The sequence below is a fragment of the Brassica rapa genome, chromosome A03 (genome assembly GCF_000309985.2).
Source record: "Brassica rapa cultivar Chiifu-401-42 chromosome A03, CAAS_Brap_v3.01, whole genome shotgun sequence".
Lineage (NCBI taxonomy): Eukaryota > Viridiplantae > Streptophyta > Magnoliopsida > Brassicales > Brassicaceae > Brassica > Brassica rapa.
This window is the reverse complement of record NC_024797.2, coordinates 1190435-1207531: the sequence shown is the minus strand read 5'-3', so window position 1 is coordinate 1207531 and position 17097 is coordinate 1190435. Positions and strand designations below refer to the sequence as shown.

General features: G+C 33.1%; 1 protein-coding gene across 1 annotated transcript; it reads right to left on the bottom strand.

Moving 5' to 3' along the window:
* Positions 1–8397: 8397 nt before the first annotated feature.
* LOC103855697 (myb family transcription factor PHL5) lies at positions 8398–15216 on the bottom strand. Its single transcript, XM_009132714.3, has 7 exons — positions 10594–15216; positions 10268–10502; positions 9832–9908; positions 9707–9746; positions 9542–9596; positions 9237–9306; positions 8398–8854 (listed from the first exon to the last, which is right to left on the bottom strand). Exons 1-7 carry the CDS (start codon positions 11005–11007, stop codon positions 8627–8629), a joined length of 1119 nt encoding a protein of 372 aa, XP_009130962.1. The 5' UTR covers positions 11008–15216; the 3' UTR covers positions 8398–8626.
* Positions 15217–17097: the final 1881 nt, after the last annotated feature.

Sequence of the window (17097 nt, the reverse complement as noted above, 5' to 3'; positions counted from 1 at the left end):
TATAAGTATTATTACAAAAAGACACAACCTTTTAATTCAAAAGACGTGACTCTTCAAACAAATTTTTGAAAATCTATAAATAATCTAATGTCTATGCCTTTTCAAAGCATAATTTTCACAAATCAAATAAAATGATGAATAAAAAAACAATTAATAATAGCAAACCCAAACAATGTTGAAAAGTTGTGTGCTTTATAAGAATTTTATTTCTTGTTCAATGTTGATATTAATTAGTCCGCCGTATCAACGTATTTGATGATAAAAGAACCTTTGAATTGATCTTGATTTGTCTCGAACACCATCTATCTTGCCATGCTCGACGTGATTCCGACCAAAGCATACTAATAGGCATAGAAGCAGTCATCATCATCCCGAATTCAAAACTCTTGAATAACACTGTCATTCATATTGCGCCTTTTTTAGTGCGTGAAAGAAAAACGGGACTATCAATATGATTTGCCAACACAAATCTGCCAATGTATCACTAATATTCCACAATCGCATCTTGTTATTGCTAAAGAGCCGTAAGAACTCAAGCCAAAGCCGAGAAGCCGTAGACAATTCTTCCTTAGACCTTGCGAACTTAGGACGAACCGTCCATCCAATACACCCATACGTAAGCAACCCAAATAGCTTAGCTAAACTACTAGGGTTGGTTGCTGGTGAGTACAAAAGCCCAGTGAATGGTTCATAAAACAACACCATCTTCAACGGTGGTGGCCATGCCGGTGTTATAATCTGTTCGATTGAAATCGAAACAGAACGTCAAACCGCCGGACGTAAACCGTCAAACTTGAAATTTGGCGGACAAACACCTTCAATAAACCACTGGAATTGGAGATTTTGTGCCGGAAAAATGCTCTCCCATGAGGAGAGAAAAATCTTATCGAAAACGGAAACCAACATCAAACGCCAATATGGAGGTCGCCACAAATTTATCAATGGCAAGATCAAATGAAATTCACCATTTTTGCCGCAATTGGAAAAGCCAGAGGAATACAATCCCCAAGTCTCCCAGAGCAACATCGTCTTGGCCATTTGCATGCTAGTCATGATGTGGAAAGAAATGTGAAGCAATTGAATAAAGAGATCTGGCGGACACAGCCACCGAAGAATAAACGGTTACTTTTTGTAAGATCGCCTTATGATCGTACTTGTTGGGGAGTCGTCAAACAAGTTTTTTTTTTTGTCATCACAAGTTTTTTATTTCTTGAATCAGTATATCTTGTATTTTCCATTTATCTAATGAGCAAACGTTCGGTAAACGTAAATCAAAATTTTAATAATTCACATTTAATTTTCAGTAGAATAGATTTGCCTTCAAAAATACCAAAAGTGTCTAATACATTTCTGCATCATCAAAGATCCATTATTCCATTATATTCTTCAACAAAGAAGGTTATTTTGCGTGTCTTATATTTTTTTTTAATATTTACTCTATATTGATTAAACTGGAAATGACACTTTAAATATAGTTTTTTATAAGAACGACTTTTTTCTATTGTGGTATATCAGATAGATACCTGACAACATCATTTAGTAGCATATAAGGATAACTACTTAATCGATAAATAACTAAAAAAAAGTAAGTATGATTCTATATTTGTTTATGCATATTTGATAATGAAACTTAGACCAAATAATATGGTTTAGAGTTCATGCGTAATATACCAAACACTTTTTAATGTAAAGTATATAATTCATTATATTATCAGAAAAAAACGTCCATTTAAAAATGAAACTATTAATAAATTATTGCAATGTGACCAGTGCAATGCTTAAGTTTGGTTACTAGAAAGTACCGATAAACTATTTAAAATGTGTATTTCATCAGAAAAATGATATTTTCAAGAGAATTTAATGATGTATCTTTTAATCCTTAAAATGAATAGGTTTTAAAATGTCTAAATATATATTTAACTATCCTATAAATTGTGTAACTTTTTAGGTGTTATTTCTTGTCTAATATGTGTATGTTCATAATTAAAAAAAATTTGGTATTCAAGCGGTAAGAAAAATGTTTTATGTTTTTATATATGCATAAATATTATCATCTTACAACATGTCTATCTTCCTAAGAATTGCATGTTTTTTTTTTTGATATATCTTAACGATCGGTACGGAAAGAACAAACTTAGTGTTATAGAGCGGACTTGCTACCAAACTGCGTGATCCGAATTTAGAATACCTTCCGATTAATGTAAATGGGTGAACCGATCATCTGTTACGATCTATCATGTAAATAACTTTGACCGAAACTCAAGCCCAGACTGGCAAAATAATGATTAAAATGTGTTTTTTTTTTATCTTAAGAAGTGCATGAGTTTAAAAGAAATTGTCAATTAAAATGTGTATTTTCATCTTAATAATTGTATGGTTAAAACATTTTTATTTTATGCATCGGCCTGTTGTATGTGCTATTTATTTAGTACATCAATATTACACGTAAATTAGAGAAGATAATTAGCGATTTGAGTGAATCATTGCAAGTGTTTAGTGGAACAGTTACAACTTCTTAAATGAAATATTGTAACTGTTGGTAGATATAATTTAGTGATGAACTAATGCAATTGTTGGTATTAGTAGCCTTTTGGTGATAAATCATCGCAACTTTTGGTGTTAACCAGCCATTGCAACCTTTAATCCTCTATATAAAGAGTTATGGACATTGATATGTTTCTATGTGTCTTTTTCATTTAAAATACTTCTTACTGATATGTTTTTGTTTTATTTTCTCAATTTCACTTATATTATAAGTTTTTATATTCTATGGAAAGCTTAAGGATATGTTTTTCTATCTTTTGTGACACATATACTCCTTTGAAAACAAAAATAAGATATATTATACAAAATTATAAATTATACAAAGTGTAAAATATTTTTTTTAATAAAAGTAGTTAACGATAATAAATTAAAACACACATACAAATTTCAATATGTGTGCATTAGCAATTGATACAAATGGAAATAAATAAATATATATTAATTATGAAATATTTGATACAAAAAAATTGGAAATAAATAATGTAAATATTTTTAAGGTTCAAAACATGATTGAATATATTTTTAGGTCCAGAATAAGTTGAATAATTTTTTGATACATTTATAAAATTTTGTATTATAATATGTAAAAAATTGTTGGTTATGATTAGGTGTTTTTCTAAATCTTTTCATTCTGAAGAACTAATTTCTGTGATTTTACCTTGTCAAAATATGAAATATATTTAGGTTTAGTAATAGAAATAAAAATAAAATGTGAAAGAATGTATTGTTTCATCATAAACATTGTACTGTTATCTAAGAGGTCATTAACATGTTTAAAGATGTGTCTTTTTATCCTAAAAGTTATATAAGTTTATAAGGATTTGCCTTTTCATTTATTTCACACATATTTTATGTACATTCAAAGAATCTTTAAATTTGTCTTAAAGTATTCAGGTAATTTAGTTTTCTGCATAATTAAATTATTGTCATAATACTATATGTTTTTGGTGATGGCCCATTGCAACTATGATAAACTATTGCAATTATTGGTATTGGTTGATTTTAGCAGTGACCATTGCAACTTTTAATGCTAATCCTTCCAACTATTGGTAACAAATATTTTTGGTAAGACTTTAATAAAGAACCATTGCACCTTTGGTGGTAATCATTATAACTATTGGTTAACTATTGCAGTTTTTAGTTGTTAACCATTGTAATCCTCAATTCTCTATATAGAAGTTGTAGGTATTAGCAAATAACAATAAGAAACAAATAAACAGTAGATATAAAAAAAAGATCAATTTTTTAAACGATCATCGAGATTTTAAAGAAACATATATAAACATGAAACAAGAATATTTTATTTGTCAAATACGTTTTTAAAAAGGTGATTTCATGTGTGATCTAATCATTATCAACCCCAAAATAATAATATAATTACTAATAATACCAGAATTAAAAATATATATTTAAAAATGTATATTTTCATCTTTAAATTTGTATATGTTTCAATGGATGTTTATTTTATTAGCTGGTTATGCTATTTATTGTACTTTTAAATAGTCTAAATAAATATCTAAAGATATATCTTTTCATTTTTTTTGAAAAATAGTCTGTGGATGTATTTATTTTTTCTTAATTATTCAATTTTATATACGATAATTTTTTATATCCTATATTTTTTAAGAAATCTAAAAATAGCTTCTACTACTTAATCAACCAACTTTCAATTTTTTTTAATGAAACTGTAATTTATACTACCGAACTAACACAACTCTCGTTTTAGAATATGACTTATCTTTTTCATTTATAAATAAATATTCATTCCTAACTATAACTATGTTTTTCCTAATTCTAAACATTGTAACTGTACCATGTAATCATTTTTTTACCGTACATACATTTTTATATGGTTTCAAACAAATTATTATCAAAGAAGATCTCTTAGCTTTGTAAATGAGGCTATAAATTTAATTAATGATTAGACATATATCTTATTTGAAATTTATACATATTTGTAATTTTATTACAGCTAATCTATAAATAAAACATATATATTTTAATATTATCATAATATAGCATTTATGTAAGATATTTGAAACACATATATTTTTTCCAATTGCAACTATATAAAATGTAGCAAAAATTTATTTTTATAAAATGAGTTCCCGTGCGATATCGCACGGGTTCCTTACCTAGTTCCAATAAAAACAATATAGTTTTTTTTTTAATAAAAACAATATAGTTACAAGTTACAACGAATGTAACTTTGTTGTCAAGTTCTGGAAAACATTTTTTTATCCTTTAGATAAATGTTTTTTTCTTTGGGATCAAAAGTCGTCCTTTAATTAGATGTTCACAAGATTTATTATTTTTTTTTAATTTTTTTGAATATTTTCATATGATTTATCAGCTTGATATAGTTACGTTCTTGCGATTTTACCAGAAAAAAAATTACGTTCTTGCGATATTATCTAGCTTAATCTAAACCATCAAAAATGACCATATATAGCTCATTTGAATGAGCATGAAATGGATGGACCACTTATCAACCACTTCCAGGTGCGGGCACAAAGCCAATGGTACGTGGTCCCGTGCCCCGTCTTATTTTTAACTTTTCCTATAGTAATTAGTATAAAATCTGATGAATGTCACACTTGGAAAATTAAACATAATGTAAGAAGGTCATGTGCCCCATTTAAATATAGTCCTAGATGGCTAGATCCGCTCCCGACCACTTCCATGCATAGATTTTATGCAGCAAGATTGAGGTGTTCTTACCTTCCTTTCATCCTGCTTTTGTAAACATCGTCAAACATATCAAAAGCCCACTTGCTATTATGAGCTGATGATCTTCATTTTTCAAAATAGTTATATGCAGTTTCTTGTGTTTACGTAATAGTCTACTAGAGTAATCGAGTTTTGGGAAGAAGAAAAAAGATGAACGAATTAAATTGAATATTCAAAGTAGAATGTATTAAAAAGCATAAAACGTGGGGTTGCTCATGCACAATGGTAAAAGTAGCGTTACTAATTTAAGAAGCTATCTCTTTGTATGAGTTCTTTTAAAACAAATAGATAGCTCAGACAAAGACTTTGGAGGATCCAAATCAGAGAAATGTAGTGGCAGAATCTATTGCTTATGGAAGGTGGTCGATTTTATCTATGGTGGAGGAGAGGGTTCTAAGTCAGAGGGCAAAAATTCACTGGCTAAGTGTGGGAGATGGAAACAATAAAAATTTTCACAGAGCTGTTAAAGTAAGGGAAACAAGAAATGCTATCAGAGAGATCAAGCGGCTTGATGGATCAATAGCAGAGAGTCAAGAAGATATAAAGAAGGAGGCAGTGGATCATTTCAAAAATTTCTTAACTCATGTTCCACCGGATTACCGAGAAGTGCATAGCGATGATTTGAAGCTTCTATTAAACTATGAATGCTCGGTAGAGGATGGAAGTATGCTAATTGGTGCAGTAACTGCTGAAGAGGTAAAGAAAGTCTTGTTTTCTATGGCAGCGGATAAGTCTCCCGGCCCTGATGGTTATACGAGTGAGTTCTTTCGAGCCTCTTGGTCTATTACGGGCAGAGACTTTGTCATTGCAGTTCAATCTTTTTTCGAGAAGGGCTTCCTACCAAAGGGCGTTAACTCCACCATTTTAGCTCTTATACCAAAGAAGAACGATGCCACTTACATGAAGGACTACCGGCCGATATCTTGCTGCAATGTATTGTACAAGGTAATATCCAAAATCCTTGCTAACCGCATGAAGAGACTATTACCGTTATTTATCTCACTGAATCAATCAGCTTTCGTAAAAGATCGTCTGATTATGGAGAATGTGCTATTAGCTTTGGAATTGGTCAAGAGCTATCATAAAGATTCAGTTATAGAAAGATGCGCAGTAAAGGTCGATATTTCAAAGGCTTTCGACTCAGTGCAGTGGCCTTTCCTGCTCTCAGTGCTAAAAGCTCTGAACTTCCCGGAAAAGTTTATTCTCTGGATCAAAAAATGCATAGAGTTGGCGTCTTTTTCTATCCAAATCAACGGAGAGCTAGCGGGCTATTTCAACAGTAAACGAGGTTTGCGTCAAGGATGTGCACTCTCTCCATATCTATTTGTGATTTGTATGCAAGTGTTATCAAAGCTTTTAGATAAGGCTGCAGCAGATAAAAAAATTGGCTATCATCCGTACTGCAAGGAACTGAACATGACTCATATATGTTTTGCTGATGATGTTCTGGTCTTCTCTGATGGCAAGAAAAGCTCTATTGAAGGGATTTTGGGGGTGTTTCAAGAGTTTGCGAAAATATCAGGTTTAAACATCAGCCTTGAGAAGTCAACTTTATTTTTGGCGGGTGTAAAAAATGAGGACAGTGCATCTATTCTAGAGCAGTTCCCGTTTGAAGCTGGCTCTCTACCTGTTAGGTATCTTGGGCTTCCGTTACTAACGAAGAAGATGACAGTACAAGACTACTCTCCTCTGATTGCCAGGATAAGAACTCGCATATCTTCATGGACTGCAAGACATTTGTCCTTTGCAGGTAGACTTCAATTAATTGGCTCTGTCATCTATAGTATTACCAATTTCTGGATGTCTGCGTTCAGGCTTCCCAGTCAATGCGTCAAGGAAATCAACAGCATATGTTCTGCTTTCCTTTGGTCGGGTCCGATATTATCCACGCAGAAAGCAAAAATTGCTTGGTTTGATGTTTGCCAACCTAAAGATGAAGGTGGTCTTGGGCTGCGGAATCTTATGGAAGCTAATAGAGTTGCATGTTTAAAGCTCATTTGGAGAGTGTTATCTGCTAGGTCCTCTCTGTGGGTGAAGTGGATATGGAAATATCTCATACGAAAAGGGTCTTTTTGGAGTGTAAAAGAGAAGAGTACTTTGGGATCTTGGATGTGGAAAAAGCTCTTGAAGATGAGGCCTTTAGCTGCGCAATTAACCAGGGTAGAAGTCAATAGTGGCTCTGCTACATCTTTTTGGTTTGATAGTTGGTCGCCTTTGGGTATTCTTTTTGAGTTCACAGGAGGCAGAGGGTGTGTAGAACTGGGCATACCAATACACGCTACGGTCGAAAGAGTTGTTCAAACCCACAGGGCTAGAAGGCGCAGAGTACCTGTCTTTCAACAGATAGAGTGTGAGATTATGACACTGAAGGGAAGAGGTCTTAATCAGTTGGATGATATTTGTCTGTGGAAAAGAGAGAGTGGTGATTATGCAACAGTTTTCTCTACTTCTCAAACTTGGAACTTAATAAAAGAACATAAGCAGAAGGTACATTGGTCGAAAGGAGTTTGGTTTCCTGAAGCTACTCCTAAGTTCTCCTTCATGACATGGATTGCCATTCATAACAGATTGGCTACGGCTGTTAGGGTGCTCAGGTGGAATCCCCAAGCAATTGCTACCTGCTGGCTCTGTAACACAGATCTAGAGACCCGGGATCATCTTTTCTTCGAGTGTGAGTATTCAAAAATAGTATGGAGTGGCCTAACAAAGGATCTGGCGGGCAATGGAAGACAGTTTCAATGGTCTCAGGTTATGCAGACTCTGGTTAATGGCTTACATGAGAGGGTGGTGACTTTTCTTTGGAGATATTGTTTCCAAGTTGCTCTTTTCTTTATGCGATTTGGAATGAAAGAAACCGTAGGAGAGTGGGCGAATCATTTCTACCAGCTCCCTGTCTTTTGCTGAGATTGGATAAGCTAGTAAGGAACAGGATTACTTCTTTGAGAAAGAAGAATGGAGGTAAATATGAGAAAGTTATGGAGGTGTGGTTTAGAAGAAGCTGAGTATAAAATGGTTCATATTTTTTCTTTGAATCTATTCATGAATTTGTAATAGGAAAACAGAACTACTCTGTATCAAGGTTTTTTTGAAGTGAATAAAAATTTAAAATTCTTTCAAAAAAAAAATAAAACAAATAGATAATTAAGAATAATCTCACACATCTACTAGTCTATGACTAAGACGCACCCCATCACACACCACTTGCACACATAAAGTACCTGATTCTGTTTCCAAGTGTTAGTGTATGTAGCACGTTGGACATTCTTTTGTCGCGTCTCTTATAACTTTATACCACTTTTAATAGAGTAGAAACATGCTTTAGGCCTTTTGTATTTAGCCAATCTCTCGTTGTTCAACTTATCTTTGATTGGAAATGAGTATCTTCATAACTTGGTAGCATCATGGCTTCGGCGTCTTGTAACGAGAAAGGTGGAGGAGAGTGATCGAAAGCGGAGAGAGGCAACGATACTTCGGCGTTTGGTGACTTGAGAAGACTCTCTTTTGTTTTTTGCTGTTGTTCTATCATTAATTCCAATTGTTTCCCTTGTTCTTCGATCCTCACTTGTAGGTTTCGTTGAATCTATAAAAATAAATTTAAGACGCATGAATTAAGATGAGTGTTGGTAAAAAGATGTATTTAGGCAGATAAGTATGAATAAATATAGCTCACTAGCGAAATAAATATATTGAAATTAAAGTGATTTAAGAGCCACAAAACGGTCAAACATTCAACTATAGTAATTAGAAAGCCTTTATTATTTATATACATTATTTTTTTTTAATACACTTTTGATGTTGTTTAACATATGTTTATCAAACGAAATTCTTATCTTTAAATGCAATTTTGAGGACATAATAAAATTGACGAGAGAAACCCTATTTAACCCCATAAATACTATACTGGGGAAACTGGGACAAGCATATGTTAAGTTATAAGTAACTGTTCTCGTTTTGTAACATACCTCTAGTTGTTCATGAAGATGCCTCTGAACATCAAGTTGGAGCTGGAGTGCCTCCTTAATTTGCACTCCACTGCCTCCACGATATCAAACAAAACAAAATGTAAATTAAAATCAATAACAGCTCATCATTTATTGTTTCTGAATAATGTTAATCGTATCTCGTTGTTATTGCTCCCGTAAGGCATGATGTCATCAAGTATGTCATGAACTTTGGACTTATGTGGAGGAAAAATAGATCGAGGGCTATTTAGTAATAAATAATATTAGTTTTTTCAACCCAAAACCTAAGGAGAAATAAAACATACGTTTTCGTGTCAAGCTGAGACAACTCTTTGGAACAAGATCTCTTCTCAAACTTGCCTGCAACAACATAAACTCATCGATTTGCATTATTTCCAATTTATTAATGGATATATAGTCACTATATTACTCTTAGTGACAAAAAAAAGTCACTGTATTACTCAGTTTACCTTCTCGAGGATCAGGGATGTATTTCGCAATCCTATACTTCTGAAATATAACCCCAAGAACTATTGAATAAAATGATTTTTAAAATTAAACAAAAAAAAAATGAAAAGAGAGAAGTAACGTTAACCTGTAAGTGGCTTTTAACATGAAATATTGTGAGTCCGTCAGAATCCATCAGCTTCAATATCGCTTTGGGTGTTGCCTCTGCATAGTTTTCCACCAGTTACACTTTTTAGTGACCCACCAAAGAAACAATGGCCCTTCTATCCGTAAAACAAATCTCAATTTATTTTTTCAAATAGTCGGTCCGGATTCAAAGGATAAAGTTCTTCAATCCACTCATAATGTTACTTGAGAGCGCACAATATGACTTTTGATCTCATGCAAATCATCATAACATCTATATGCTATGGTTAGTACGTGACCGTCCATGATTCATATTCACATCAAAGCATAACTTTATGCTAAAGCAAAGTTACTAGCTAGATCAAGTGATAGAGAACTAATGTTTAATTCCTCTAACTCTAAAGTTGAAGTACGTATCGCTAATGTTTCTAACTTACTATTAGCACCACCAAGGCGGTTTACACATTCCAAGAACTTGTCATGAAGGTCTTGAGTCCATCTTATCCGTGTCTTGTTCCCGGTAACCGTCCCATAGTTGCGAACCATGGACCCTCCATAGGTTGAGAAGGAAGGAGAAGAAAATCTTGAATGAGTTTGCTTAGATTGATGATGTGATAATGAGAAACTCAGTTGTGTTACATTAGAATTACTATAGTTCCCCCTACATATTTCCTGCAAGCCATCAAGTAAAACCATGATGAATGTTAAAAAAAATTAAAGATTATAAGAAAAGAAAAATTAAAAGTAGTTTTGTGTGGCATACTTGTGGATCTTGACTTGCTCCAAAACAAAGCGAGTACGAGGCTGATGAAGCATTTGTTGCTGCAAAATCGTTGACGCATGATCTTTTATATAATGGCTTTAAATATTGATCCGGACTAGGTTGCATAGGAACCATCGATTGGGATTGGTCCAATGATGGAGGATCCGAGGATTGATGATCGTACGAATGAAGCGAGGGAGGATAGGGTTTTGAAGATGAACATTGTAAGGAGAAAGATTGATTAGCTATGCAATCGTATGGAGTAAAACCTGAAAACGTCTCGGTAGTCCATGGAGAGGTTTGACTGTAATGGATCGTATCCACGTCTTGTAAATTAAACGGCTGGGGCGGTTGCGGATGCAACTGTAGACGGCTTCCTTGTGAAGCGTTTGAGGATTCAAAGTTGTTATCCATTAAAGACCAAAGAGAGACCCGGGTTGCCTCTTTTGCATCAGAAACATATGATCTTGTTGCACGTTCGATGATATACTGAATAGAATGAAAATAAGTTTCGAGTAAACACAAAAATCGGAGGGATAACGATCGAAATGAAATCTATTGTGGTTTTTTTTTGGTTTTCTGGAATCTCTTTGCATTCCTCCAAAGTCTTCAGGTGCAAGAGGGATTAGTATTGATATAGGCGATACCTTTTCTTTTAATTATTCTAAAAATGGATAGGAGTGCGCATTTTTTAACCATCCAATGGCCATAATTGCAAAAGTCCAAATATTCTTATTTCAAAAACAAATATTATAAGAAGTAATTTTAATTAAACTCCCACTTGCTTAGACTTGTCTTTATTCTTCTTCAATTGTGGAAGCATTTAAAAAGAGTTTGTTCATAAAAATAGTAAGAACGCACACGTAAAAAGACTTAAGTATTATTAATTCACTCTGAAACCCTAACTGATCCTGTTAACCCATGCATAGAGATACTCACTTAATGTTATATGCATAAAACATGAATGAATTCGAGATAATTTGATGCCTTTAATTATTTATTCTTATAGAAACATCAGAAAAAGTTTGCAAATAAAAATAGTAAAACCACGGGGAACTCAATTACATTATTAATTCATTTTAAGCCCTATTCTCTGAAACAATGCATACACATATATTGCGCAAGGCCATTCTCTATGCTTCAGACTTGGATCAAACTTATAAAAACTATATATGTTCCATAGATTTAATTTGAATAGATGATTGATCCATGCGATGATGCGAGATTATTTCTTTGACCATCACAAAAGCACATACCTTACTGAGAAAAAATTAATCAGATACAAATAAGATTATTAATAAACAAAGAAAATAACCGAAGGACGATTCAGAAACATGTAGATACAGAGTGATTCAACATCCATGTCTCATTTGAAACAATTTCAACCAACAAAAAACGTATTTTTTTTTCCAAACTCGCCAGAGACGCGACATGATAAATTTCAAAAACCAAGTGAGACCATCGTCAAGAAATTTAATGGTCGCCATCGTTTGTGTAGTTGATGCTTGTGATGTGATAAATAAAACACATATCATAAAACTAGGATAATGAACATTCAAAAACACTACTAAAAAGTTCATAATACATAGGGAGCATCCAAATTTTTGAATTTTAGTTTAATCGAAATAAAATTTCATATATATTATTGGATCTATGGTTGACAAATCTTTTTGAGGGATGTCTTGGTTTGAAACTTGAAATAAGTATTTAACACGACCACATTGACAGCTACAGATATTGATGTAACTATTTACTATATAACTCAATGCCCAATCAAAATAAAACTGCGTTTGTCAAATTAAAGGTAGATTGGGTTTGGGATACAGTTAAGACCATTGAACATAAATAATAATTTACTATGAATTTTAAATTGTTCTACCCAAGATATGGGAGAATATATCTACATGAGCATCTTTTCTTTATAATGTGTCTATAACGACGATTCTCGCATACATTTTGTTCATTTTTTTACGAGCATGAATTTGATTGATGGTCTAAAAAAGTAAAAAGTCATATCGAATTATTCTGGATAGGGTGGATAAAAATGGCTTGCCATCTTGAAAATATGTTGTTTTGGCCCAATTCAACTTTTTTTTCTTGTCTTTTTTTAATTTATAATTTATTATTTATAATTGATACGACGCCCCCAATTAGATTTATATAGTTAAAATCTTTTTTTTTTGTAACTCTAATGGTGTCACTCCGTTAAAAGTTTGTTTAGAAGCAAACCACATTCGGCACCCAAACAACATTTATATAATAATAAGACTCTAGGTAAGACCACAAAGAAATATAGCAGTATCAAATTCCATTCCATACTTTATATTAATTCAAACCTTTTATGTTACTTTTAAAATAAGGTACCGATTATTTGTACCATCTTTCAACACACATTCTCACTTTCTATTCACACACAAATCTTCTTATATTATCAGTTTTTATGAAAGACATATAATCAATATTTGTTATTGTCGTTTTCCTGTGAACGCATTAGTCTGGTGAAGGCGTTAACGGTGACAAATATATATGTACAAGAAAACATTCAAAGTTATATATATATAGTTAAGTTAACATAGATTTGGCATTAACAAAATCTTATACATACGTTATCATATTTTACGAGTGGCGACATAACATCACTAATGTATATGTGCGGTGATTTGTTTTCCTTTGAATTTATTTACGTACATGATTGGCTGCCCCTCACTTATCATAACTCCAGAGTACAGTCATTAAATCAATATATGTGATCATGCCAAAAGAACAAGATATATCTAATCAGCTAATTTTTGTTGTTCCGGTTTTCAAATATATATGTTTGATCCGATTAATATTTATTTATTTTGTTCTACTTTGCGTAGAGGCTACCTTCATTTTCTTAGTTCCATACTAATACCAATATCCCTTACAAAATTAGGAATTATTCCAATAATATTTAACCCCCTAATGTATAGCATTTGCATAAAATATGTTTACTTAGTAGTAAACAAATTAAGACATATCAGAATTTTTATTTCTTTTTGATGCGTGTACTAAAAACTAACGATAGAAAATGAAACAATTAAACGTTAGGATTAGTCAGAAAAATAATTTAACGTTAGGGCAAGAGAAAAACTCTGATCGTAACAACTCAATCTTCACAAAACATGCAAAATACAGTGACATATACTGAAGTTGTAACTCTTTAATTATTTGTCATATAATTGTCTTTTATTATAAATTTTTTGATGGCTATTTCTTCTAAAGAAAGATGGTCCCAAAAAAAACGAGATGTTTGGTGTTGGAAAATAACATAAGGGGGTCCATAATCAATGAATCAATTTTAAATGGAAAGCAACAGTGGAACAACTGTAAGATTCTCCCTACGTGTTAAAATAATACCCAATAGTAGTCTTACAAGTTGCAATTCCCACTTTATTTATTTAATTACGTTTCTTGAGGAGTTTCTTAATTGTTTGCAAATTAGACTTTATATTCGTCTTCGCCAGTCACAGATGGACCCCTGACACGTGTTGACATAACAAATATTCGATACTTTTTAATTGAATATTTTTTTTGTTTTAAATGTTCGATATCGAGGTAAATTTATTTTATAATTCTATAGATATTAATTTCTGTTGGCAAAAAACAAGTTTATTATTTTTTCACTTAGCAGAAAAAAAATTCGAGTAGACTTTGTTAAAGGCGATATCTGAAGAAATTTGACCTCAATTTAAAGTTTGAGAAATAAAATAAAATTCGAAGTTCTAAGAAATTATTTTATGTATAAGAATCGCGATATTGTAAGAAATCAAATCCTTCAGAATCTACACATGGACAAAAGAATCGTAAATAATCTAAAAATCAGATTCTAAGAAAGTATCTCCGTTTAGGGTTAACAAAGTATGTATCCCCTGCGGATATGTATTTTACAGTTATAGAAAGAAAGTAGTAGTTGTTGTTATTCCTTAAATCCTGGTAAACTAGAATTGATCATTTAGAATTTAGGAATGATTAATGAATATTAACTGAAAATAGACGAGTTCGATTTGTTTTTTAACTCTTAAGCATGTTCACAGTTCTTTTAAAACATTAAAATTTCGACTATATATGACTATAGAAAACAATCCAACGTTTGAAATTCTTTTATGTAAATATACTTAAAATTAACTTGAGATTAAAGTAAATGTTTTATTCCAAAAGGACTCTAGGCTCAGTCTAAACAAGGCATTCGTGAAGCTGACTGATCCTATATTTTGATGGGCTCAAAGACATCAATTAAGCCCATACTGTGCAAAACCTCCATGATCAAAGGCTGAGGAGAGACTCACTGGATTCTTAATTTTCTTTTCTGTGTCACCGTAAACTTGCATATCGTAGATATATTTTCTGTTAAAATGCATTTCGAGTCCACACTATCTATCTAGTCAACTGAGATGCATGCTGCGTACCCTGATTTAGTGATCAGTTGATGCATGCATGGTCAGTGGCGTAAGGAGAATATTACTTTAGAGGAATCAATTTGATAACAAATATATTTTGCAAGGGTCAATAAGTTAAATTCATCAAATTTTCAATAAAAATAACAAGTAAAATTTTGTTTTGGCAAAACTTGGCATGGGTCAATATTGACCCCCCCCCCCCCCCCCCCAGACACAGACACACACCGGCTCCGCCCACTGTGCATGGTTACTAAGACATATCATCAAAGTTAGGGATAGTTTATGAAGTTAACAGACTGATAGTGAAATTTTGAAATTCTAAGTATTTAAAATGCACTACAAGAAAACACAAGTTTTACGAGGGCAGTTTTCCTCGTTACTTCGTCGTAAAAGCAGTGTTACGACGAATTAGCGAGGAAACCCGTTTCGTCGTTATACGTTTGTCGTAACGCATATATCCTCGCTAATTCGTCGTAAGTTAGCGAGGAAATAATTTCGTCGTAAAAGCGAAGGAGGATATTTCGTCGTAAAGACCACGTAAAGATTCCACGTAAGGACGTCGCTAAGTTTCCTCGTAAATACCACGAAAAACTTTCCTCGTAAAACCCACGTAAATAAATACTCGTAAAATAAACGTAAATACCTTGACAGCTTTCCACGTAAAGAAAACGTAAAAACCTTGATAGATTTCCACGTTATTTCCTTGTAAATGTTTCCTCGTAAAAACCACGTTAAGCTTCCACGTAAAGAAGCCGCAAAATTAGCTACGAATTTACTTCGTTTCATTATTTTATAGAAATATAAAAAATTATAATTATAAATATAATTTAAATTATTTAACTTATTAATAAAATTAAAATTCTAAAAAAATCAAAACCAAAATATTTTATATATAAATAAGTTTTGAATTCATAATACAAGAACCGAAATTAAAAAGAACTAAGGGTGGTCGTTAATTAATCGCCTCGTAGAATTCATCACTCCTCGCCTGAACATCCGCCTCGGCATGTGAGTCGTCGGTCGGTGACTGGCCTGGGATAGGATTTTGTTGTCGCATGGTCCTCAACAAAGTCGCCCATTCCGGATTTGTGGCCGCTACAACGTCCAAGAAGCCCTCGAGTCCACTCTACGCAGCTCTTCGGACTCCCTACGCAGCTGAGAGACTTCATCATCCCGTCGCTGAACATAAGACGATGTCGCTCTCGGAACATCGTTGACGGAACCAATCCCCAACGTCCGTCCCTTTTTTTTAGGGACAACCTTAAAAACAAAAAATAAATTTTGTTAGTAAAAATTTAAAGTTAAATTAAATGAATATTTAAAAAAATTAAAATTTTAGAAAATTACCTCCTCGTAAAGCTTATCCACTTCAGGTGTGGATAAGGTGACGGGTAATCCATCGGTGGACTGTTGGGTCAGCTGGGTCTGGCGTTCTTCAACCCGAGCAGCCAAATCGTTGTAGATTTGCTCGGACTTGCCATCTATAAATCGGCCCGCCTTGTTCTTGTGGGTCCTCTCGTAAAGTTGCATAAGAGACGGGAATTCTCCCGTCTCTTTGGCCTAAAAAAACATTTAAGAAAGTTGTTAATTAGAATATATATAAAAATATACTAAAAATTTAATATAATTAAATTTTTAATTACCATTTCCAAACGGACACCGGCGTGGGGTTTTTGGCCCGTAGTGTGAAGCATCGGCCCGTTCCCGTGCTCATCGACTGTGTTACGGGAGTTAGAGCAAGACTGGGCGATTCTAATGGAATCAGGAAGACGCCAATATCGGATGAGGCCATCCCAGACATCCGTGGTGAGCTCAGCGGGTTTGCCACGCTCATACCCCTTCACGATCCAGTCACCCTTCCAGTTGGAGACCGTGTCCAACAAGCGAACTTTCGCCTTCGCTTCAAACTTCTTCCTCACCCTCTCAGTGATCCCCAAGGCCCAATTATATTTTTGCTGTTGGAAAAAATAATTTATAATTAGTTTTTCAGAAAAAAATATATATATAAATAATAAAAAAATTTAAAGATATATATTTAATTAATAGAACTTACAGCGTAAATTTTGAACCACGTCTTTCTGAC

Excerpts from the sequence above, each read along its gene's own strand:
- LOC103855697 (XM_009132714.3), bottom strand. The coding sequence starts at position 11,007 with ATGGATAACAACTTTGAATCCTCAAACGCTTCACAAGGAAGCCGTCTA. Across the intron at positions 9,597-9,706 it reads CATCCCTGATCCTCGAGAAG|GCAAGTTTGAGAAGAGATCT; the intron begins GTAAACTGAGTA and ends ATGTTGTTGCAG. Across the intron at positions 9,307-9,541 it reads TCTCAGCTTGACACGAAAAC|TGGAGTGCAAATTAAGGAGG; the intron begins GTATGTTTTATT and ends TCGTGGAGGCAG.